The sequence below is a fragment of the Crinia signifera genome, chromosome 6 (genome assembly GCF_055691185.1).
Source record: "Crinia signifera chromosome 6, ASM5569118v1, whole genome shotgun sequence".
Lineage (NCBI taxonomy): Eukaryota > Metazoa > Chordata > Amphibia > Anura > Myobatrachidae > Crinia > Crinia signifera.
Window position 1 is genome coordinate 187,212,382 of NC_139222.1, and position 23,859 is coordinate 187,236,240.

General features: G+C 42.6%; 1 protein-coding gene across 2 annotated transcripts in view; it reads left to right on the top strand.

Annotated features, from left to right (window-relative positions):
* Positions 1–2,076: 2,076 nt before the first annotated feature.
* MYH10 (myosin heavy chain 10) overlaps positions 2,077–23,859 on the top strand; it is a 137,651-nt gene continuing 115,868 nt past the window's right edge. For both annotated transcript variants that reach the window (XM_083148419.1, XM_083148420.1), the window contains exons 1-2: positions 2,077–2,232; positions 8,010–8,381. In XM_083148419.1, the coding sequence (XP_083004545.1) occupies positions 8,037–8,381 (345 nt within the window). In that variant the 5' untranslated portion in view covers positions 2,077–2,232; positions 8,010–8,036. The remainder of the gene's footprint in view (positions 2,233–8,009; positions 8,382–23,859) is intronic.

Genomic DNA, 23,859 nt, shown 5'->3' on the forward strand with positions numbered 1-23,859 from the left:
TCTGATCCGTCAGCTCTCATTACAGTCGAACGAGAGATCGCTCGTTCAACCGCTCCACAAACATCAGGGTCGTATGCAGATCGTCCTGATGTATGGCCAGCTGAAGTTGGGAGGTAAGGTATATATGAATATGGGTATGGATCATTAGTTCACCAGCACTAGGTCAACATGCATTTAGGTCAACATTAGTTAAGGTCGACATGACTTTAGGTCGACAAGGTCATTAGGTCAACATGGGTAAGGTGGACAGGGTCATTAGGTCAACATGGGCAAGGTTGACATGTTTTTTTAATATTTTAACCGGAATGTCAGCACAGTCAACATAAACACTAAAATGTAACGCTCGCCATGCTTCAGGGTACGGTGCCTCGCTACGCTCGGCACACTATTTTATTCTCCCACAGCGCCCTAGTGGATGGTAGGGCATGAAATACTGCCTGTCAGCACGCTCTGCACAAGATCTGCGTCATGTGTCAACATGGACACTGAAACGTAGCACCGCGTCCCCTCGCCATGCTTCGGGCATGGGGCCTCGCTAAGCTTGCCATGCTTCGGGCACACCATTTCATTCTCCCACCATGCCCTAGTGGATGGTAGGGCATTAAATAACGCCTGTCAGCACGCTCTGCGTCTCTCATCCACACTCATTACGCGCTCCCACTAACACTTGCAGGATTTTTGTCAGGCAGCACCCACCTTATGGAATGCCCTTCCACGCACACTCAAGGTGCCCATACACTGAGGCGATTTGGTCCGATTGAGACCAATCGGCCCGTTAAATCGGACCAAATCGCCTCTCCCTGACATGCAGTCGGGTCCGTTGCACAGTCCCGTGCGCATCGGACTCGACCAGGTGGTCAGACCGGATGGCCGTCCGACCACCTGTTCTGGGACCTCCCTCCAGGCAGTGAGGAGGGCAGGAACGCATGCAATCCATTAAAACGGATCACATGCGTCCGTGCCCCCAGGAAGGTCCCGGCAGCTTGCAGGGTATCGGGTGTCCGAACACTACTGCGAGACGTCGCAGCAGTGTATGGACACCTTTAGACTCTCCTCTAGCCTCCAAAATGTCAAGTGTTCCCTGAAAACTCACCTCTTCAGGCTAGCTTATCATATTCAGGAGCCCCACACAACCTCCAGTAGCATTCATATCTAATTGCATCCCATCTGGACCGTCTAGTAATGCTATAGAATTCTATCCTCTATCTTCCCTCCTATTATCCCTCTAGATTGTAAGCTTGCAAGCAGGGCCCTCCTACCTCCATGTAGGGATGGCCATCGATGATTCAAAATCATCAATGGTTCGAATACTATTGCCATCGATGAGGGAGAACCAGATGGTTTCCCTCCATCGATAGAATAGCAAAACGATGTTCAAAGCACCCCCCACGCTTTGATTGGCCCACAGGCTAATCAATTAAATACAATGGATGACCATAGATATGTAAAAATATCGATGGTCATACATTGCATAGTTAAGCACTATCGATGGCCAGTTGCAGGAGCCGGAGCGTATGAAATAGCCCTATCTCTCTTCATTTTCGCACTCGACAATCCTTAGTACTGTACATGTAGCCTAGCAAAAAAAAAAAAAGGGTGGGCGGCATTTAGCATGTCCGGGGTTCCAAGCCAAATGAATGGCTGCAGCACAATCTCCTCTCCCCCTTACCGAAGCACCAGTAATTACAGTCTACATCGACCGTGCTACATATGCGGCGGCAGTCTTGTTTTGAGTACTTTTAGGGTAGCTGAGCCGTATTACCCGCTGCTGCAGCGTCTCTTCCTGTAATCACTCAGCAGTACACCCACGTGGGGCTCACACTACTGTCAATCAAATTTGTGCGCAACCCGGTCCACATGACCGCGCCTACTCCATGTTAGAATCCATGGAAACCACCACAACCTATAGAAGTGATGCCCCGAAGAATGACAGCTACCTTTAGCCACTCTCTGCCAGTGGTGGGCGGGAGAACTGGAGAAAAAATGATGGAGAGAGAAAGGGCAACAGCAAAGTAACGGTTTCAGCTTGATTGATAGTTGAAGTGGCCAATCAGAGCTGGGATAGGTGGGGATGATAGCGGGTGGTGGCCAATAGCTTAGGAAGAGAGGTCTAGTAAACCCCTCCTGGTGTCGTGTGGGCGTGGTCCCAGAGGTGACGGGCTGGAGGGACGGGGCCGGACTGGCGGTTACCGGGAGGCGCAGACAAGGAGCGAGGGAGCACAGGAGCCGCTGGTAAGAGGGGATGCTGGGGTGGCTACCGGCATGATATAGCACGTTCATATGCACGGAATAGTACACATATCCCATCACTGGTCATTCATACAATGCGATTACTAGAGACATTACCAGGACACTTACGTATAATTCCCCAAATGCACCTAGTAATATCCTGATCTTACCAATTATATACAGACTACAATACAATTGTCTAGTGGGTCTTCTATGTAGCCAAGGGAATACCTTAACCCCTTAAATAATCTGCTGCCACAGAATGTGCCCTCCTTTTTTTTAGGCTGGGAGAACGCACCCAGCACACTATTCACCTTCCTTCTCAAATATTCTGTGCCCAGAAAATGCCCTCTGCTCTAATACTACTCTATTTGTTGTGCCCACGAAAATGAAGACAGTCCTAGCAAAATAATTTAGAAATGTAATATAGAACTAATTCCATATGTTCCATTGAATTTGCAGTCATTTAAGATATTAATACATACTGTAACAGCATTGTTGCTCTGACTTTGCACATTAATTCCTTTAATTCATATTTTAATTCTAATATACCAGATCTCACTAATAGCATGTACTCTGTAGTAAGTCCCCAGTATGTTCTTTTGTCACTTTCTCAGTCTTGATCTATAAATGTTATACTACTAGTTTCATTATCAAATAATTCATCACAATTTGAATTGTTAAGTTTCCTCTAACCCTCTCCATATCGTCTTTTTTCCCTACGGAAATATCACAAATACCTCTCATTCTTTTTATGCCTTTCCCATACACCCTTGCATTCCCTACACCCCACTAAGCTATGTCCTTCCAATTCGTCTTGTCAGCCACCTCTCTTTTAGGGGCAGTGGTACTTGCTACTGATTAACCCCCAAGCATCTACATACGAAGTTGGGTTTTTCGTTCTATAGTAAAAAATTCCTTTATGGTAACTTCCCCCATTTAGATATTTGCCTTATTTCTGAAATAGTCCTTGCACGTTAATAAGTCCTGTTCTTACATTTTAAATTCCTCACTTCTTTAATTGTGTGGCTACTTGCTTATATAATCAGGGTTAATTATTTTTCAATACTCTGCAGAGTTGAGGTGTGTTCGGGTTTGTCTGGGGAAATGATCTTACATCATTGCTGAATGGTAGCTGGTGTTTTTTCCCATTCATTCACTCCTGCGAAGGCAGCCATGTTGCCAATTAGTTCCTGTGGTAGGAGAAGGGTTAAATGTTTTAGAACAGACATACTCTTTTGCCCTGGCTGGTGCCCACAAGGGATGCTTGGTTTTTCCTCCCTTGCTGGTGCCCATGTGCGTTCAGCCCTGCCCATGTGCCCTCTTATGCAAATGTTAGAACATGTATGGAACATGATACCTGATGAAGGCATAAGATACAATTTAACCATTAGGTTGTTGCTTTTTAAACCTGTTTAATAGAGGCATCCTTGCTGCAAAATGTATTCACTCCAAGAAATGAATTAATCAGGGCGACTCCAAGGCCTATTCAGTTGTTTTCAGTTAGGCCTGTAGGCTGCTTTACCCTGCTAGGGGAGATGATGGCAGGAAAAGGGTTAAGTTTGAGGAACGAGTATGGAGCACAGTTACCCGGCTGGATGGGTGGCTGCTCAGATCTCTTATTGCAGCAGCTTGAGGAACAAAGAGCTTGTCTACATCATGACTAGCAGCCTCCATGCTCAGTCCTCCTCTTCTCTGTCTAGCCCCCTCCTCTGTGCTCCCCCCACCTCACCTCCTACAGGAATATAGCAGCACAGATCAGTACCACTGGGCCAGGACAACATTCTTTATAGCCCTTATACTGGTACATGATTTCTCTGAGCCTCACCTATACTCCAAATAGCTTTTAACTCTCCATGCTCTTCCAGTCCCCTCCCTCCAATGCATCCATTACTTTTATGTGTGAAAAATCTCCTCTAGCCTGTCAGTTTTAGCACAAATATTTGTAGCAAGCTGTCCTTCTGTAGTCTGAGAAACATACCCATTCCAGCAGCCAAACACCCCTCATTATACATATGTGGGTGTGTGTATTGTGTATGTAGCAAATATATTTATAATCTTTCTACAATTCTGTAATTTGTTAAATGTGTGATAAAGGGGACTTTATTTCCCAGTGTAAATGGTAATTCTCTTTATACAGTGACCTCTTGATTTGATAGCAGATGAAGCCACCGCTGCCTTTTCAGTTTGGCAAATATAAAAAAAATGACCCCATTATTATTTGCTTCCTGCCTGTTGTCAGTATCTGCCACATTTGCTGGAAGACTGGTCCAGTGATGTACTGGCCCAGTGATGTTCTGTGGATACATTGTCTGACAGTAATGGCCAGAGTTGGTTGTAGGCAATAGTTAAGACTTCAATAAGTTATTTTGTAAACCGCTGAGAAACATGACATGAAAACTTATGCAAGATGGTGGGTTCCCATAGCAACCATGTACTTGACTATCTCTTTTATTGTAGTTTAGAAAACAAAAGAATATTTTGGATTGGTTGCTATCGACAACATAAACTTTTTAATCTTCACTTTTTATTTGATATACGGTATTCGTCTTGGGCTCCAAGCCAAAAGTACACACCATTGTCTGCCTGGGTCTCAGAAAAAGGGGTTGAAAAATGTCCAGTCCCAAAGAGATGCCTGTAGTTCTTGAGCTGGTTACGGTTCTCGGAAGCCTTGACATTCTAGTGAAGCCTCTTGTACAGGGGAGTTGAGTGGTATGTGTAAATGCAGTGAGATGATGTTATGGTTCTGTAAAATATTGGATGACATACACACGTTGGCCTCCTGTAGTTTAACAAGGTTCCATGTGCTAGGAAAAAGTGGCAGGTGACTGATGTATGTTAGGTCATCAGTCTTTTGGAGTTTATATTGTAATGGGGAAATCTATATCCAGCTTGATTACTTACTACTTCCACAACTGTTCCACAGTGAAACCATGACTCTCTTCCAAGTAGGTCGTCTCCTGGGCAGTGCTGTTGGCAGGTCAAACAAAGCTAAAACCTGGTCTCTAATACTTTTGCAACATATTTTCTATGCTTTTAAGGCTCATATTATAGGACAGATTCACTTTTGGCAAAATGCTTATTAATAGACTATTATGTTATTAGCCGACTCAAGGAACCCATTTCCTCTTTGCTATGGGTTGAATTCTCCCTCCAAGGAGACCAGTTTTACAGAGTAGGCTTTGGCATGTCAGCCATCTTTCTGCTGTTTGTTAGCGTGACGTTAGCTGGACATCGCTGTAACCATTTGTGATGCCCCTACGTTGATCAGCCTACTGTGTCACTGCACAGTGAGCCTGAGGTAATGTCCTGTGACCTGCTCTGATGTAATTGGGCCAGAATAAGGAAACCAACATTGCAGGGGATGGACTCTGGATGGATGATCTGTTATCTGAGCAAGGGAAGTATCCATTGGTCTGCTGCGTGAGCACATACATTGTTCGATGTGGCTGACTTGCAGCGTCAAAATATTGCATCGTACATACATGGATCATCTGACGTGTTTGACCAAATTAAATTTTTAAAGCGGTGGCACACATAAAGCGGTGGCACACTGTACAGTTATGTGGTTGACCCACTGATGTTGGTTTCATTGGCCAAATGAATACACAGTGTATGCCCAGCAATGGTTGGGAGCAAATTTTTCTTAATGTGGCTGTTATTCATTCTAGATCCTCGACAGAGCAATTCAAGTTGTTGCTTTGTTGGGTGGAGAATTGCTGTGGTTGCGCACATTTCTGCTTACCAGACCCTGGAGGTGGCAAGCTGAAATGGGAGAAAAGTTTGCTGTTTGGTTCCCATAATTACAGTACTTGGCTGTAACTGAAAGTATGGGGTGCACTATAGGGAGTGATGGGACTACTTCCTTTGTGTGATCCTAAAGATAAATGACTTTCATATGATATATATTTATGACTCGTAAATGCCCCAGTTATGTGCAGAGTATTTCCCCACTCTTGAAGCATTTGATACTGCAGAGCGTGGTTACCATTATAGTACCTGAGTTGCATGCATTGCCGATGTACTCGGAGGTCCGCAAGTTCATGAACAACTGTCAGGGTCATCACTTCTGCTCTCAGCCCTACTGCTGCTGGAAAATAGTAATGGTGTTTTTTGTGAAAATTTCCCATGAAGCCGGAGAGTGGTAGTAGATTACTTTACAGCCACTGGCCACAACAAGTGTTTCATGTTGTCATTTCAAATGCAAAAAAGATTAGTGTTTTTCAAATGAGTACTAAGTGACCCTTGCTAAGGACAAAGGTTATCTTCTAGGTCCTGCCACGCAAATAGTTTTTGTTTGTTTATAGAGAGCTGCAAAGACCATTTGTGTACACATATTTATAAAAGTATACAAAAACCCTATAGCTGATGCAGGTTGAACTTTTTAGTTCAAAACACATTGTGTGTAGATCAGATCGCACGTGTGTCTTTTGGTTTGCATGTCGCAAGTCAAAGGATGTACAAGCCGTACTTTTTTACTAGATCCCATCTAGTTCAAATTGCACGCTGTTTCAGCGTGTCGCATGCAATTCAAACAACATGCGAAGCGCATCAAAACACATTGAGGACAAAACGTACTGTGTGGGAACCTTATCCTGTAGAATGCATCAGATAAAAAAAAAAGTATTTAACTGTAATACTTAACACTTACTATATAGATATATATTTCCTATGATACTGGTTCTTAAAGATGGCTTCAACCTCTGGGTCTGCTTTGCTGAACTGTTGGTGAGGATGGCTTTAGGAAGAACTACTTGGTTAAGGTTTATTTTGCATGTGGGTCATTCAATGAGAATGTCCTTTTCATTTAACGTTTGTTACCAGTTTTCATAACAAGCAAACATTTACTTTACACAAAATAATAAAAACACATGCTCCAAAATATATTTCACATGATCTGTTTAGAATGACCCATGTGTCATTTTAAAATGCTACATCTTAAGTGTGGTATTTCAGCTTTAAACACAAACTTTTTGCAAAAAGAGGCTCAGAAATATAGGCCCGTATTCTGGTTCACTCGCAAAGGCAAATTCCTTCTCAAATGGACAAAGCCATGTGCACTGCAGGGGGGATGTAACATGTGCAGAGAGAATTATATTTAGATGGGATTTTACTTCATAGTGAGATCTATCGTGCAGTGTAAAAATAAAGCAGTCAGTATTTTCCCTGCACAGAAACAAAATAACTTATCTAAATCGCTCTGCACAAGTTACATCTGCCATCCTGCAGTGCACATGGTTTTTCCATTTTAGTAATTTGTTGTGTTTCTAAATGCTGGTTCCAAGTCTGCATTAAACAATACATATGTGTTTAAGAGATTAAAAGCAGCATTTAATCACTCATCTGTTGCTGCCCTAAGTACTGTGTAGATTTGGGCTTATAGAAGTACACATAATGCATGGGTTCCAAGAATGGAGTTTAGCTACTGTATATGTAAGCAGTTTTATTTAACTACAATGAAGTGATGCAGCCTGTGGTCATATTGTATGTACACATTTCCAAAGGCAATCTGGACATATGTTTATTCTAGCACCCTGTATCTAACAAATGAGGAGGGCAAATTTTAATTTTGAAGGTCAAAAGCTGATATGCTATATATCGCTTCAGAAGCTATATAAGTAAATGTAAATCTTTTTACTTTCAATATTAATTGACAGTACATGTCATACACATTGTTTAAGTTCATTATGTTATTTTGTGACAATCACTCTGTTTAAGTAATCTTAAAGCATTGTGGTATATTTCAGGTAATTATTGACTATGCTATCTTCTATTCTTAGGTGATTCCTAGACACTCCCAAGTCATAATGTCTCAAAGAGTGGGACAGGATGACCCAGAGCGATACCTCTTTGTGGACCGTGATGTTGTCTACAATCCAGCCACCCAAGCTGACTGGACAGCCAAGAAGCTGGTGTGGGTGCCCTCGGAACGGCATGGATTTGAGGCTGCTAGCATTAAGGAGGAGCGAGGAGACGAGGTGGTGGTGGAGCTAGCCGAGAATGGAAAAAAGGCGATGGTGAACAAAGATGACATCCAGAAAATGAACCCACCCAAGTTTTCCAAAGTTGAGGATATGGCGGAGCTGACTTGCTTAAATGAAGCTTCTGTGCTCCACAACCTAAAAGACAGATATTACTCAGGACTCATCTACGTAAGTTCTTTATGTGGTATATGATATTTCAACGCTCCACTATGACTGGCACACCTTGGAAAAGTGTCCCATTTAACACTGTACAGTAATGCTGCCACATTATAGTCTAATCCGGTAGTTCACTATAAACTAGTATAATGATGGACTGGAGTCTCCTGTGTGACTAAAATGTCAGACAGAGGTTCTGAGATTGTCATTTTTAATATTCCTCACAAAATAAACCAAATATTTTCTTTTAGGATTGCATCTTGAGGCCAGTGTAACTTTGCTACAGAGTACTGCATGCCCTGTTCTATACTAGTGAGAGCTGGAACATATTCTATTGCATTGCAAACTTCATTCTCACCTTTTATTTATCTTGCTCTCTGTTTTTTTTAGTATCTCTTTTTGTTTCTTCAGTGGGCGAATTAAATTGGTGGTGATGTATGGCTGCACACATCATTGTTAATGATGGAAATCCATTGTCTGTGATGCAGAAAAAAATCTGCAATGTAGGTGGTCTATTGGTGCTTTATATTCAGTACAGTATGTATGTGGCCATCGCCTCTAATACTCCTTTTACACCAATAACCTGGGTCCCACCTCAGTTATTGAACAATGTTTCAAGCCAGCTGCTTAAAACAGTGTTCACACTGCAGACCTGCTGGGTCATCCCTTTTCCATCACTTGGAGATGGCTTTGTTTCTTAGTGCCAGTGATTCATCTGTCTGCATACTTTCACCGTGACCTGGGTCAGATAAATCAGGATAATCGGGTCAGTACGTGGTTCGACTCTCGTTGTGACCAGGATGAGATTTCCGGGTAACACAACCTGGGTTGACTCTTGTATAACAAGCCAGGAATTGGTTTGCCATGACAATATCCCTGGTAAAAGGCTCAATGTGAAAGAGGTATAAATCAATACATCAAAAACAATACAGTATTGCCATTTTTTACCTTTTTCATGATGGAGTTATTGTTATAAGAGGAATCAGTGATTGTCCTTCCATCTAGAGAAGTAATTATTTTTATAGTAGGAATTTACTCTTTACTAGACCCAACATAAATCTGTCAAACCTTTTCTAATCCATAACATTGCATTAGGTAATTGTATAAATTGATTTTATGCAATTCTGCTCAAACTCTATATTTTGTGTGTGTCTCTGTGTGTATAAAATTATATAGATATGTATGTGTGTAATATATAATATACAACCCTTTTAGTAGTTTACCATGTCAGTATTGTTCATGAAATTCATCAGGTGGTTGCATATTGTACACCCTCAACAGCTTACAGAGGTAGGGAGCGTTCTTTTTTGAATGTTGTTGCCCGAAACACTTACAGTAAACACTTACCATAGCCCAGTGGTTCCCAAACTGTGAGCCGTGGCTCCCTGGGGTGCCTCAGGACACTTGCAGGGGTGCCACGGGTTGGTGGTCCTGGACCAATTCAAATTATTTTTAAACAAAACCAATGCTGGTGGCTGCCAATCTTAAAACATGTGTACAAACAGATGTAAATCCTGCCCTTTAACATACAGTATAACATATAAACACAATCTAATTATAAAAAAAAAAAAAAAAATTTGACAGGAAAAATCAATGAAATACATTACATTGCAAGTGTGACAAATAATAAAACTGATTAAAATCAAACAATAATAATTGACGGTACATTGTATGTGATCAGCATAACAAATTAGAGCACAACAGTGCATCCATATAACAAACATTTCAGAATGCAGAGGGTCGTTACTTAAAGTTTCTGTGAGGTGGTATTGGAGAAAGCATTCCTAAGGGCGACTTTCAGGGGGAGGGATAGGGTGTGGATCAAAGAACTTAGCTTTGGTAATAATTTTTGTACAGTTGCGCAAAGACAACAAAGCAGCTTATACACTGATAATAAAGTTACACCAAAACTTCAAACAATTATAGACAAAAAGAAAAATCAAAGTCTTGAGCGCTATGTCCAGTGGAGCATATGTAAGATCAAACTTACACTAGTTTGAGGAGAGTCATATCGATTCCAAGGAATCGATATGACTCTGTCCTCAAACTAGTGTAAGTTTGATCATACAAAGAACTTAGCTGTCAATTTTTCTTTTTGGATGAAGGTTTCCATCCAGTCCATCATGAACAGGTGAGTTATTCTAGGGAAAGCCAAAGACATGGAGGAGGGGAGTTGGGGAGATCCATTCTGACAATGTTTTTTTTTAATAGTTGCTGCCAGCTTAACAAGCAGTAGACGGGTACCTGGGGAAAAACGTTTACGATCTGAGGAGTAATATCTTCCCCAAAACACCTAAGATTTGGAAATGGTGAAATCTATAATAAGGTTCGATTTAACATATTCCTGAAATTCAGACCAAATAGACTGTACAATGGTACAGGACCACATACAGTGTACCAGGTCCGCGTCGGGGCTACTGCACTTGTAGCAGTTAGTATCGGGGGCTCCTCCAGTGAGGAATTTTAAGTTTTGGGGTAAAGTAGAATCTAGCAAAAGCTTTTGGTGCATCTCCATATAGGAGGTAGATACTAGGCTTTTATTTAATGACTGGTATGGTTTTCATGGTCAGTTCAGGAAACATTTTGCCATTTCAAAAAACCCTTCGGAGGTTGGTCTAATGCTATGCACTTGCGGCAGAGGTCGTATGAAAGCGGACTATCTAACCGTGCGTGTAAGAGTCTATCAAGAGCACAAAGCGTAACATTTGGCCCGGTCAAAGTTAATACAGATTGGGCATAGCTCTTTACCTGCGGGTATACAAATTGTGGTATCTGAAGTTGAGGATATTTATCTTTTAAACCTGTATTAGTCAGGATGGTCAGGAAATTTACCTTGAGATAATTCGCAACATACTTGAGGGCCTCAGTCATTCCAGGATCTAAAAGCATTTGTAAGCTGGCTGGGTATGAAACTGAGGTTGCCCCATAGTGGAAGAAAGATAGATGTATATTTGGGAGTACTGACAGCAGACCTAACCAATTGCCATGCAAGTAGTATTGAGGAGGACGTTACTCTTTACTGCTTCTGGGAGAGCCCGGGGAAGTCTTATGTAATAACGCTACTAGATGTACGTCAGGAACGAAACACTGTACCTCAGAAAAATTAGCATAAGTGTCAGTACCCGATATCCAGTTTATCGCAATGCGATAGTTAGCCAGTATAGCATGCAATCTAATTATTTAAATATTTTTTTTCTACATTTTGTTTGGGCCTAGGGGTGACGAAAAAAAATTCTGATACTCTAGGGTGCTGTGATTCAAAAAAAGATTGGGAATCCCTGCTCCATAGCCTGTTAAATAATTGTTATCCAGTGTAGGAAATGGCTTCATGAGAATCGTAATAATGTCTTGTGTGGCTTCCAAACCTGTAATTTGGTATCTATATTCGCATCCAACATCTCCCTCAGTGAGAGGCCACTTTTTATGACTCTGACATAAAGCAAAAAATAACTTCTGCACACATGTTATGTTAGTTATGGATAACTATTTTGTATTGTCTATATCAGTGGTTCCCAAAATGTGTTCGGTGGCACCCTGGGGTGCCTTAGGACACTTGCAGGGGTGCCTTGGCTTGGTGGTCCATGAGTATTTAAAATTCATATTGGTCAGTATAGTAGGCAAAACCAGTGCTTGTAATTTCCAATAATAAAATATGTGGACAAGCTGAAGTGAATCCTGTTCCTTACCACATAACTAACCCTAAGGATTACATATGGATTCAGTATGCAATCCCGGCGGTCGGGATCCCGGCGTTCAAAATCCTGACGCCGGAGTCCCGACCGCCGACATCCCGACAAGGGGGGGACGTGGATCGCCCCCCCTTGCGGGCTCGCTGCGCTCGCTACGCTCGGCACGCTAATTTATTCTCCCTCCAGGGGTGTCGTGGACACCCACGGAGGGAGAAAGTGTTGGGATTTCGGCGGTCCGGATTCCAGCGTCGGGATTCTGAACGCCAGGATCCAGAACGCCGGGATTTAAACTGCATCCCTTACATATAAACTCAATTTACTTAATTTATTATTTTAATGGGGTGCCAAGAAAAAAATTCTGATAATCTAGAGTGCCGTGATTCAAAAAAGTTTGGGAACACCTGATCTAAACTTATTCCCTTCCATACAATATTACATTGACCTTTATTTTTTGTATTTTGTTAACAACATTTTTCACACTGTTACTGGTTGGAGATTAGAGTAAATGATCTACAGTAGCACAAGTGCATCAAAATGAAACACACTATCCTAGGCCATCAACTGTGTGGAGTTTGTATTTTCTCCCTGTTTGCAATGCTGTACATCTTGTGATACATCATTGAGAATCGGCAAGGCTAACCACTGCCATATTTGCAGAGTCCTGATTTCAAGAATTGTGGGCTGCTTAATTTGTGGGCACAGCTTTGTGATGACCATGTGGTTTGGACAAATCTATGTGGTATTTCAGTGTATTAAGTAGGGAGGCTCCTTACATCTTCTATAGGTTGTTTAGACAGCTTTGTGAAATCTGCCATAGTATATTGATTCTACAGAGATGACAGACTACATTCTCATGAATGAGGCTCGAAAAGGGAGGCCATGATTTCTGCTCCTTTTGTACAGAGTATTTAAAAAAGGGCTCAAACATGTAATGCAAATAGATTTCTAGTTAGTCTTTTTTTCCTTTGTGTATTAGATTTGTCAGTGGTGCTAAATAAATAAATGGTTTCTGATTGGTTGCTATGGGCAACATCCCATCTTCTTCACTAGAACTCTGAATGTACCCCAAACACTGATATGGCCACATGCATTGTGCTGTGACAAATAGCAATATGATGAGGCAGATTCAATTCATTGTCTTGAATAGACATGTTTATTGAGCAGTTATTTCACTTACTGTGCCCACGTAATGTAAAGTTCAGTTGTAAAAGGCTTTTTTATGTAAGCTGTGCGGGTAAAATGGAGGAGTCATTCTATACCTATAAAGTACAAACTTTTATTGGCTAAAATTGCATTAGTGGCAAAAAAGCTAAGTATTTGGGGATCTTAGGTGTCAAGTGGTCATAAAAATACCTGTAATTTCAAACATGTTAACCGGTAATTTGCCGGGTGTAGCAATGCTCAATAAAAATGATGTACAGTAGTTATTGGCCAGATTAAAATAAAAAATGCCTTATAAATCACTAGGGGGGAGTGGAAGTTGGTTTGAATGGGGCGTGGGTCATTCGGACGACCACAGGTTGACATGAATTAGGTCGATATTAAAAAAGGTTGACATGGGGTTTTTACCTCGGCTGTGTATAGACACAGCCGACACGGACACCGTATCTGTGCACTGTGTCCTCTCGCATGGCTCACTGTGCTCGCCATGCTTCAGCCACTATTATATTCTCCCTCCATGTGCTAGTGGATGGTAGGGCATGAAATACCACCTGTCAGCTCAAAAAAAAGTGAAAACCCTCATGTCAACCTTTTAACTGTCGACCTAAAGCCATATCAACTTTTTGAGTGTCGACCTAGTGATCTTATCTCAGTGATTCTCATCCAAATCCCAATATTTTTAAAATCTGGATTTTCCCCAACTTTCCACCTGCTCAGGGAGCTGCAAAGAAAAGTTGTTAACCGTTTGATTGAAGTGGATAATTAATTAGCATAGGTCACATTTAAGTTGCATTTCCTAGCAGAAGCTCTATAAGCAAAATTGAATACATGTGCACTTAGTATTCTTGATGCTTGTTTTGAAATGAGATATTTGCATTTTTCTGACCATTTTTAATTGTTTCCACTTTGTTATTTCACAAATATATTACTCCTGTCCAATCAGTGTTCTTTAAGCCCTATATTGTATGTTACAGTGTGGGGTAAGTCTTGCAGTGCTTGTAGCTTTTATCTGCATAACTAGCTGTTTCTAGTCAGAAGGGGAAGGAATAGTGAGACTCCGCCAAGGAATGGTTGTGGTCTGACCAAGTATGTACTGTGTCAGAGGGAAAGAATGGATGGCGCATTCGTCCGCTGTAGAAAGAAAGGTAGCCTTTGCCAGGAGATAAGCTGTCAACCAGGCGAAGGATGCTATAGAATGCAGACGTCTGTCACTTTTCTATTTCAGTCTGCTAAGAGCGTCTACAGGAATCCATTGAGACTGCTAATCTCCTGTTAGTAGTAGATAGCTTCAAGCTTTTTAGGCATGGAATGAAGTTCAAACTGAAATTCCTTTTGTCTGACCTAATAAACTTGAAAACTGAATATAAACCAAAAAGCTTGTTCACGATTGGCTAACTTTTGGAATCAGGTCTCTTTACAACTATATCAGGTCTCTATAACTTCATTTATACAGGTGTATATAGCGCAAGTGCTGAAGAAAACACTCTGGGGTATATTCAATGCTGTAAGCGAGCAGGGCTTCCTGCTCGCTGTCACCGCTCGCCCTGTCAGTATTCAACTGACCCCCCTCATATGCCGATTCCTCCTCGTTCCGTTTTTTGAGCGAGCGGGAATCGGCGTATGCGGCTGCGGAAGCAGTGAGACTCGCGGCTAAATACAGCTGGTTTGCTGCATTAGCCACGTCTCGCTGTTTGGGGAATCCTCGCCGTCCTGTGATGGCGAGGATTCCCCCGGAACGTTGAATAGGGCGAGCGTCCGGCGGGGGGGCTAAACAGAGAGGATTGCTGGTTTTCTGCGATCCTCGCTGTTTAACCCCCTCGCCGGTCGCGGCGAGCGGAATTGAATAATACCCTCTGTGTCCCCATATGATCGCGGGTGGGCACCTGCCTTCCCGGACACTACAAGTCTAAGTCAGCTCAGACTGACAATGATTTGCGAGCTCTGTAGAAATCATTTGGAGGTCGGCAAACATCAAATGTTTTTTTTTTTAGGCCCACACCCTACCCTGCAAATCGATGTTTATGCATAACATACATTCCCAGTGTGGCTGGGGTATTTGTTGGGTGATGGGGGACGGGCATTGGCCTGGCGGGCGGTGTTACATGGCTAGCTAAGCATGTTAACACACAGCCCTACCCATTTGTAAGAATACCTTATTACACCCTTAGGTTTAATTACCTTAAATACAAATAGTGGTTGGTCACAATATTGTTCAATGTCATCTTTAACCTGTGAAGATACAAAGGGTGAGATTTAATAGGATGAGAGATTCAGAAAGTAGGAGATATGTTGAGAAATCTCCAGTTTTTTTAAAGCGCCAATTATTTACACTGCTAAACTAGTTGGATTTTGATGTGTAAATGATTGCCGCTTTAAAAAACTGGAGATTTCTCAACAAATCTTTCACTTTCTGAATCTCTCAACCTATTAAATCTCACCCTGTATGTCTCCTCTCACCAGTTGAGAAAAACACGGGAAAATAAACAATAAAGAAATAATTCTGTTTCAGATGGGATGTTGCTATGGGCAACCAATCAGAATCTACTTATTTATTTACCACCTTCTAGCAGATAATAGATTCTGATTGGTTGCCCATAGCAAATCCCCATCTGAAATAGAACTCCCATCTTAGTAAATTTACACCATTGATGTCTGTCTTTATACACCTCTTCCTGTTGATCTGAAGTATGTCTTTGTGCGCCTTCCTGGGCACCTGTCATCGCTATGCATCAACAGCTATTTGTTTTCTGAGCAGTTTCCCTGTTTACGTTTTTGAATAATAACATAGTAACTGTCTTCCTTGTTTTGTAATGAAAGCTTTCATTGTCCCAAAATCCTTATGTTGCAACATAGAATGGCATGTAAGAGCAGCATTCCCCTCCATTGTTCCAGAGACATGGCCATAGTCACTACATCTGGCCTCCTGGGGACCATTTTGGTATTGCTCAAAAGAATTGCACATGTTTTCTGTTTATGTCCTTGGTAGGGATGCGGTCAATTTGCCGGCGGTCGGGATCCCGGCTTTCAGAATCCCGACACTGGAATCCCGACCGCCAAAATCCCGAAACTTTCTCCCTCCGTGGGTGTCCACAACACCCATAGAGGGAGAATAAAATAGCATGCCGAGCGTAGCGAGGCACCGGGCCCGCAAGGGGGGGCGATCCATGTCCCCCCCCCCATGTCGGGATTTCAGTGTCGGGATTCCGACCGCCGGGATTACGTATCGGATCCCCTTGGTAAACAGACTACTTCATCATTCATGTTCTCTTTAATTTATAAGGTGCCATAAAGTGCCCATAAGGATTGTGCAAAGGATAAAAACTAAATCCATCATAAAAGTAGGGCTACAAAAATCAGAAGCTATAAGTAACCGGTCTCTCAGATTAGGAAATGGAGTTCCCCGCACTCAAGGTAATATAGGCATGCAGTCTGCAGCAAGCTCAGCAATGAACTCTGGGACATAAATCAAGTCGGGTAAAGCCTCCTGTGATATGTTGAAGAAATGAGCAGTCCCACAAACCTCCCACAGGCGCGCAGGTTGGAGCATGGAGTATTTGGTTTAAAGATCCTGAAGCAGCTTCTTGACTTGTGTGAATTGGGACAAAGCATTTGAACATTTGCAGTAAATTAGGGTAAACTGAAATGAATTTGTTAGGAAATTTCAGAGGCCCATAAAGATGAATAACTTCCATGACCGCTTTCTGGTCTTTAGATTTTATAAGGTGGTCTATAAATTTCCATAAATGAAACCCTGGGAGTGGTGGTTGACAAGGGAGATGACGTGAATGCTACTTGGCAAACTATCGTGTCAGACATTCCTAGATGAATTACCCTCTGTAAGACTATGAAGAGTAAATTATTAATTCAGAGACTACTCTCCATATGAGAGAGTTTAGTTTTAATAGCAACCTTCTGAGAGACAAGTTCCCTACACTCTACACATATTTTTTTGAGATTGTTTGGAGCAGGAAAATGTTGAATTGCCATACTCTAATATCTGCTCAGAGGCATTCATAGCTTAAAGTATTTTTTTAAATGACAAACTGGAAGTGTTATCAGCGTCAGTGGAGTAGATATGGTTAGGAGACGGTAGACTGTCTGGGTGTGTAACTGAGCTGCTGTACCGGGATGTGGTTAAAATACATAAGAAGACTGACATTGTGATCCCAATGGCCACGCTCCCAAAACATCCCAGTGGTAATGTAAGTGAATGGGTTTGGCACTAGGGGTGGGTTAGGCTGCTGGGTTAGGATTTGGGTGAAAATACTTGAGGGGATTCTGGCAGTTGGGATCCCATTGTTGGTTTTCTGATTGATTGGGATCCCAACTAATGGCATTTCCTACGCAAACCAATGCATGTGGAATAGAAGGCCGCTTGGGTCAGGTGGAAATAATGAGGGAGAAATGGCAGAGTACAGTAGCTGGCAAAGATATCAAGAAACAGGAAGAAAATCATAATGTTCAAAACAGGCCGTTTAGGCTGAGACATGAGGACGCCAACCTGAATCAATGAAGAAGAGTGTCGTGCACCATCACTGAACAGCAGCATAAGTAGGACATTTGATACAACACAGGGTGGACAGTCAGTGCAGTCAGTAGGCAACAGGGACCTGCAGGGTTCATGAAATTGGCCATCATCACACTTCACTCTTGTGCAAGATGGCTACTGCCACTACAAACTATCCCTGGAAGGCCAAGATGGGTTTTACAGCATGAGGTAGCAAGTGTTTGGAGTTACCACTCCAGCCGCACTCCAGCCGATGACTCGGCTGGAGTCCACAGCTACAGGAGTGCTGGATCAGCAGGTAGATCTGAGCAACAGCTGAGACTGAGTGCAGACACAAGATGACAGCGGTCTGGAAAAAATGAACATGCAGAAGTTAGGTAGGAGGTGGGCAGTAGGAATCACTCAAAGAACGCTGAAAGCTGTAGTTGATGTTCAGGCGAGACTTTGTCTGTCCTGGGGAGGTGGCGGTAACATCATGCCTTGCAATGGAAGAGTCACCCCCCCACTTTGTAGGTGTGCCAAGCCCAGAGTCTGCAGCTTCGTCTGAAGATGAACGTCTGGACTTGGCAGTGGTGTCCCAAAGTTCTGTCTGCATAAGCTTCAGTTCCGTGGACTGGCAGATGGTGCAGCTGTTGGGCTGCAGATGCTGGCAAGAGGCATCTATTTAACAGAACAACTCCTATAGCATTTAGTTTTTTACTTTTTTCTTGTACTATATTGCACAGCTGTTTCACTGTAGCTGTGCAATACCAACCACATTAGAATCAAGCCCACAGTATGGACTGTGGAGGACAAGGAAGAAATTCACTCAAGCACAAGAAATGCAAATAGCTGCTTGGTCAGAATAAGCATAAATCTTCAGTGAACCGCGATTACTGTTATAACTATTATTGGTTATATCAAAACTATAGTCTACATTCCTGATACAAATATGGCATAAAATATCTAATCCATATATTTTTTTCCTTCTTTATTTGTTTTATTTTATTTAAAAAAAGGGTATTGTGAGACTTTGTTTTGAGATTCTATGTAATGTGTGTGTCCTTGGAATTGAGCCATTAGACTGCACATTCCAGCATTCCTCACACTGATAAACTGCTTCCCTCCACTTGGTCCACAGAATACACACATTCCTAATTCCCTATGTTTATTTCTTTTTCTGCAGGAGTATTTCCTTACGGGCCTTTAGACAATCTGCTTGGGGTGCTTGCCACGTAAAGGGAGACTTTCTTGTGGCTGAGCAGGGAAGAGGCTTTTGTGTTGTATAGGGTAAAGGCTTATACTTCCAGATAAAGTCTTCACTGTGTTTATTGAATTGTTAAATGTGTAGGCACACTATGAATGTGGTATCTGAGCTTTGTTCAGCAGCCAGGTCTTCTATTGTAAAATATATTGTTTAGAACTTATTAGCTTATGGCTCCACACAGAGAATGGGCACAATGGAAACCTGCATTGTGCTATAGGCAACACTATTCTCTTATTAGGGAGAAAATCTATTAGTCTCTGAGTTCCTGAAGGTACAGGTTTTTCTTTCAAGGCTGGTTTGGCTGCTTTAATAGAACCCAGTAGACTTTCAGAAAGCCCAGCACTTCCGGTAACACTGTGGCTATTATATTTAGCCCAAAGTGTTCAAAAGTTCCAACCACCCACATTCAATTACAGAAGGTCTTTCGTTAGGGAAGTTTGAACGTTATTTGACTGCACAACACCACAAGTGATGCCTCATTAAATGTCTAGGCATTAAGGGGGTTATTCTGATTCACTACTCCTGGCAAATTCCTTCTCTAATGGACAAAATCATGTGCACTGCAGGTGGGGCAGATGTAACATGTGCAGAGAGAATTCGATTTGGGTTGGGTTTTACTTCAGTGAGATCTATATTGCAGTGTAAAAATAAAGCAGTCAGTATTTTCCCTGCACAGAAACTAAATAACTCACCCAAATCTAATTCTATCTGCACATTTTACAGCTGCCCCCCTGCAGTGCACATGGTTTTGTCCATTTCAGAAGGAATTTGCCAGAAGGAGCGAACCAGAATAACCCCCTAAATCTGCAGTAACACTGACGGACTACAACCAAGGGAAGATCTAAGGATAATTGTATGGTGAGGGGTTATATTCACTCCACATAAACACTAACTACAATGCTGATAGAAAAATGGATGCCTACATTTAAAGTTGATCCTGTATGATCTTCAGCATTTTCTAGCTTCTCTAAAATCAATTAATTTTGTGAACCTGAAACAAAAAAGTGAATGTTCATAACTGTATTGCACCCTACTACAAGACAGCCAGTATTTATCTGCTTGTACACCTGAGGAGCTGAGACTACTTCACATTAGATGAGTCACTGTAAAGCTGGGTACTCACTGGAGCATTCGTTCCAACATTACTGACCATTTCCCTTGAGCTCAGAACCAGCCAAATTGAGTTTACACACACAAACTGCAATCTTGCGAACGACCAAACAATATTTGACATTGATGCTAACTATTTATTGCTGCTTCTGTACACACTGGAACAACCCTTATGTCACTTCGTTCTAGGGAGTGGCAAGAAGGTGACCTTAAATTGGTCTAACATATCGTTTTTCGGGCCTGATTCAGGCTACATGCAGTTTTGCCAACTTTGGAAAGCTGCAACTTTAGGTGCTAGGCTTCTGGTTTCTTCAGACGATGTGCCCTTGGCCCTCAACATTCTGTGGGCATATGGTTTAAGTGAGAGCACAACACTGCAGTAAATGCCTTGCACATTACTGGCTGTAAAGCCTAGCTAAGAAGCCAGGTGCAAGCCAGCCATGTTTTGGGTCACAGTGGCTGTGTGTGATGTCAAACCGCTCCAAACCCCTCCCCCGCCCAAGCTGTCTGGACTCGTCTTTGTTGTTCAGGGCCCTCCCACAAAACACAGGGGTAGATTTATCAAGTAATGATCAGGGGAATATGTGCTATCCCCATGCGTTATGACAGGGGATAGCGCTTCCCCTGATCTATGACACGCGTGATGCGGGTGTTTAATGTGTGGCGAAGCAGGGCAGGCGGCATAGTGCAGGGAAGTTCTGTAATAGTGGGGCAGATGTATTAAGCTTGGCAAAGAGATAAACTAGAGTTAACGTGGAAGGAGATAAAGCACCAATCAGCTGTGTTTGAAATATGACAGTTGGGAGTTGATTGGCTGGTGCGTTATCTCCTTCCACTTTATCTCCAGTTTATCTCTTCACCAGGCTTAATACATCTGCCCCAGTAGGAGCCTGCCTCCTATCCTATTTATTAAACTGGTTTGTGGGCATGCACTCTCCTCTTCTTTTCGCCAGAAATTTTCGGTGCTGCGGGTCTCCGCCGCCTTGAAATGAAAACAGTGCATGCGCCGGGTATACATCAACCCAGGCGAACATTACCCGGCGCATTCGCCGTTTTCATTTCAAGACACTGGAGACCATCAAGCGGCACCGAACAAGGAAAACTGCGCATGCGCCTGTGACACATCTCGTGTCAGGGAAACCGGCGCATGCGCAGAAGACACAGCCGGGAGGAGCGCGCACACGTTATTGGGAGTATGCGTATCCCCGATGGGAGGGGATAATGCACTCCCATAACGAACAATTATAAAATAATACATTCAGGCAATTTGCACTGCAGCTTCATCAGGATAAAGTGGTGAAGCGAAAGTGCATAAATAAAGAACCTTATGCACCCCACAGCATCCTGCCTCCTCAGTGCCAGCTCTGAAACTCTGATCTTCTGTGATCCAGTTTCAGGGCTCCTGCATGCGTGCTCTGGCACTTGCGCAGAAGGGTGGAAATTGCTGAATAGTGATTTCCACACTTCTGCGGCCCAATCTGAATCGGGCCCATCGTCCAGTTTGCTGTAAACACTGCCCTATAGTATGGCACTATTGGATTAACTCTATGTATTGGTAATAAGCACTAACTAGCACTTTGCGTTTAGATGTATAGACTGAACACTGAAAATATGATAGTGTAGATGTGTAGTGTTTTTTTTTTTTACTTATTTTCTTTTTTTTTCTTCCTTCTTCTTTTTTCGATCCCCTCTCTATATATCACAAATACTCCATCAGGGTATTTAGTTTAAATAATACAATCCACTCATTGTCACGATTTGGCTGGCAAAATAGTAGTCTAATTGTAAACCACTTATACACAAAACAGGGTAATTAATTGTCTTATTCCTCACGTTAACATGTACACAAAACTTTTTGTAAATGCTTTCACATCACTGAATATCCTCAGGTTCATTTATATGGCTGTGAATTAGGCGGCAAAGATAAATAAAACTGCCAAAACGCCATGAACACTATGTATAAAATGTCAACTCCCCCCCCCCCCCCCCCCTAAACTTGGAACGCTAAAAATGATAGTAATATTAGTAATTGCATCTAGCAGACGCAGCGACCTAAAAGCAGCAATAGGCAAGTTTTGATTGACCTTTATGTAATTTTGATTTATGTAGGTTGTCCATGTCAAATGTCTTTTTGAATTATGTATGTTATGTCTATGTCAATTGGGTTTTGAATATGGAAAAAGAAAATAAAGATTTGAAGTAAAAACACTGCCCTATAGGCACAAAACCGCTAGCGATGTCGCTAGGTTTGATATGCAGCACTTTGGGTTTAGCCGCTTGTTTTTTATCATTTAGTTTTCTTCCTTGTCCCATCCAAACATGCACACATGTACTGTACATATGAGCATGTCTTCCTGGACACCTGGTCTCACATCCTAGTTCCTTGCTGTATTGCGCTTTGAAGTGTACACACATAATGGGACAGATCATACTGCTTCCACATATTATGTTCGCTCTGCAGTTAAATAAGCAAATATACAATGAAAAACACAGAATGAGGCTTTAGCTGTGGGAATCATTTTCTTCTACGATCCCCATGGCAGCCATACATTGGGATATTCCCTTCCCCCATCAGAGCAGACAGGATTGATTTCTCTTGGGACCGCCCACCTTGGGTATAATAGACCCCTCCTTCCCCTCTGCTGTATCTTTTTTCCTGTCTCCGTGTTAGAGTAGACAGAGTAGGCAATTATTTTTTGTTTAAACAGGGTTACCTCGGCAGCATGGAGCTGAAGGGGTGGCTCCCCGGGGAGAAGAAGGCGCAGGAGGCCAGTCTAACTTGTCTCCTTGCGCACACATACCCTGCCGCTGGCTGGGAGGATTCTGGAGTGGACGGGCTCCAGCCAGGCTTCCGGACATCCACGTGTGGTCTCCCCGCAGCGTCAGCCCCGCTGGAAGCCGCGGCTGCACGCGACAGCATCTAAAGGCAGAGGGGGCGGAAGTGCCGAGTTCGCGTCACTTCCGCCCATAGACGCCGGTAGTGCGTCTCGCAATTCAGTCCCCTGGTTACACGGGACGGGGGAATTGGTTCCGCTCGGCTATCCTGATACTCACGCTAATTCTGGCGGCAATTCAGGGGTTAAATAGCCGCAGTAATGGCGAGTTCAGCGGCGTGTAAAGTGGTTACAGCGTGGAGTACTACACTGTGTGCTGTGTTTTCAACCATGGATGCGCCTTCTCCCCAGAAGCCTGATGATGCCCCAGTGAGGTAAGCCCTTTGGTTTTGGGCATCAGTTGTTTATTTCTGAGATAGATATTGAGTGTAGCTTCTCTCTTTTAGTGTGCCTGTCTCTCCTGTGCATAAGAAGAGAACAGCTAAGAAAAAGTTCACTGAATCCATATGCATGACATGTGACCAGTCCTTCGCTTCAGCACAGAAAAAGGCTATATGTGATCTATGTGAGATGGCACAAACTAAAGTGTTAAAGAAATCAGAACACACTGAGGTCATTAAGGAACTAATGGCATGGTTGAAGGAGAACTTTGTCTCTAAAAATGAGTTTACCCAGAGCCAGTCAGTAAAGAGGTCTAGAGTGCAGGCTGAATTCACACCTGAAGAGGATTCTTCAGAGGATTTAGAATGCGAGGATAAGGGTTCGTCAGAGGAAGGCGAGCTAGAAGAAGTCAGAACATTTAATTTGGATCTGGTAGAAAACCTGTTAAAACACATATACAAGGCTATGAACTTTAAAGAGCTGGCATCTACCTCTGACACTAAAGATCCACTGTACGAAGACAGGGACAAAAGAGGGAGAACCTTTCCTGTAAATAAGGTCA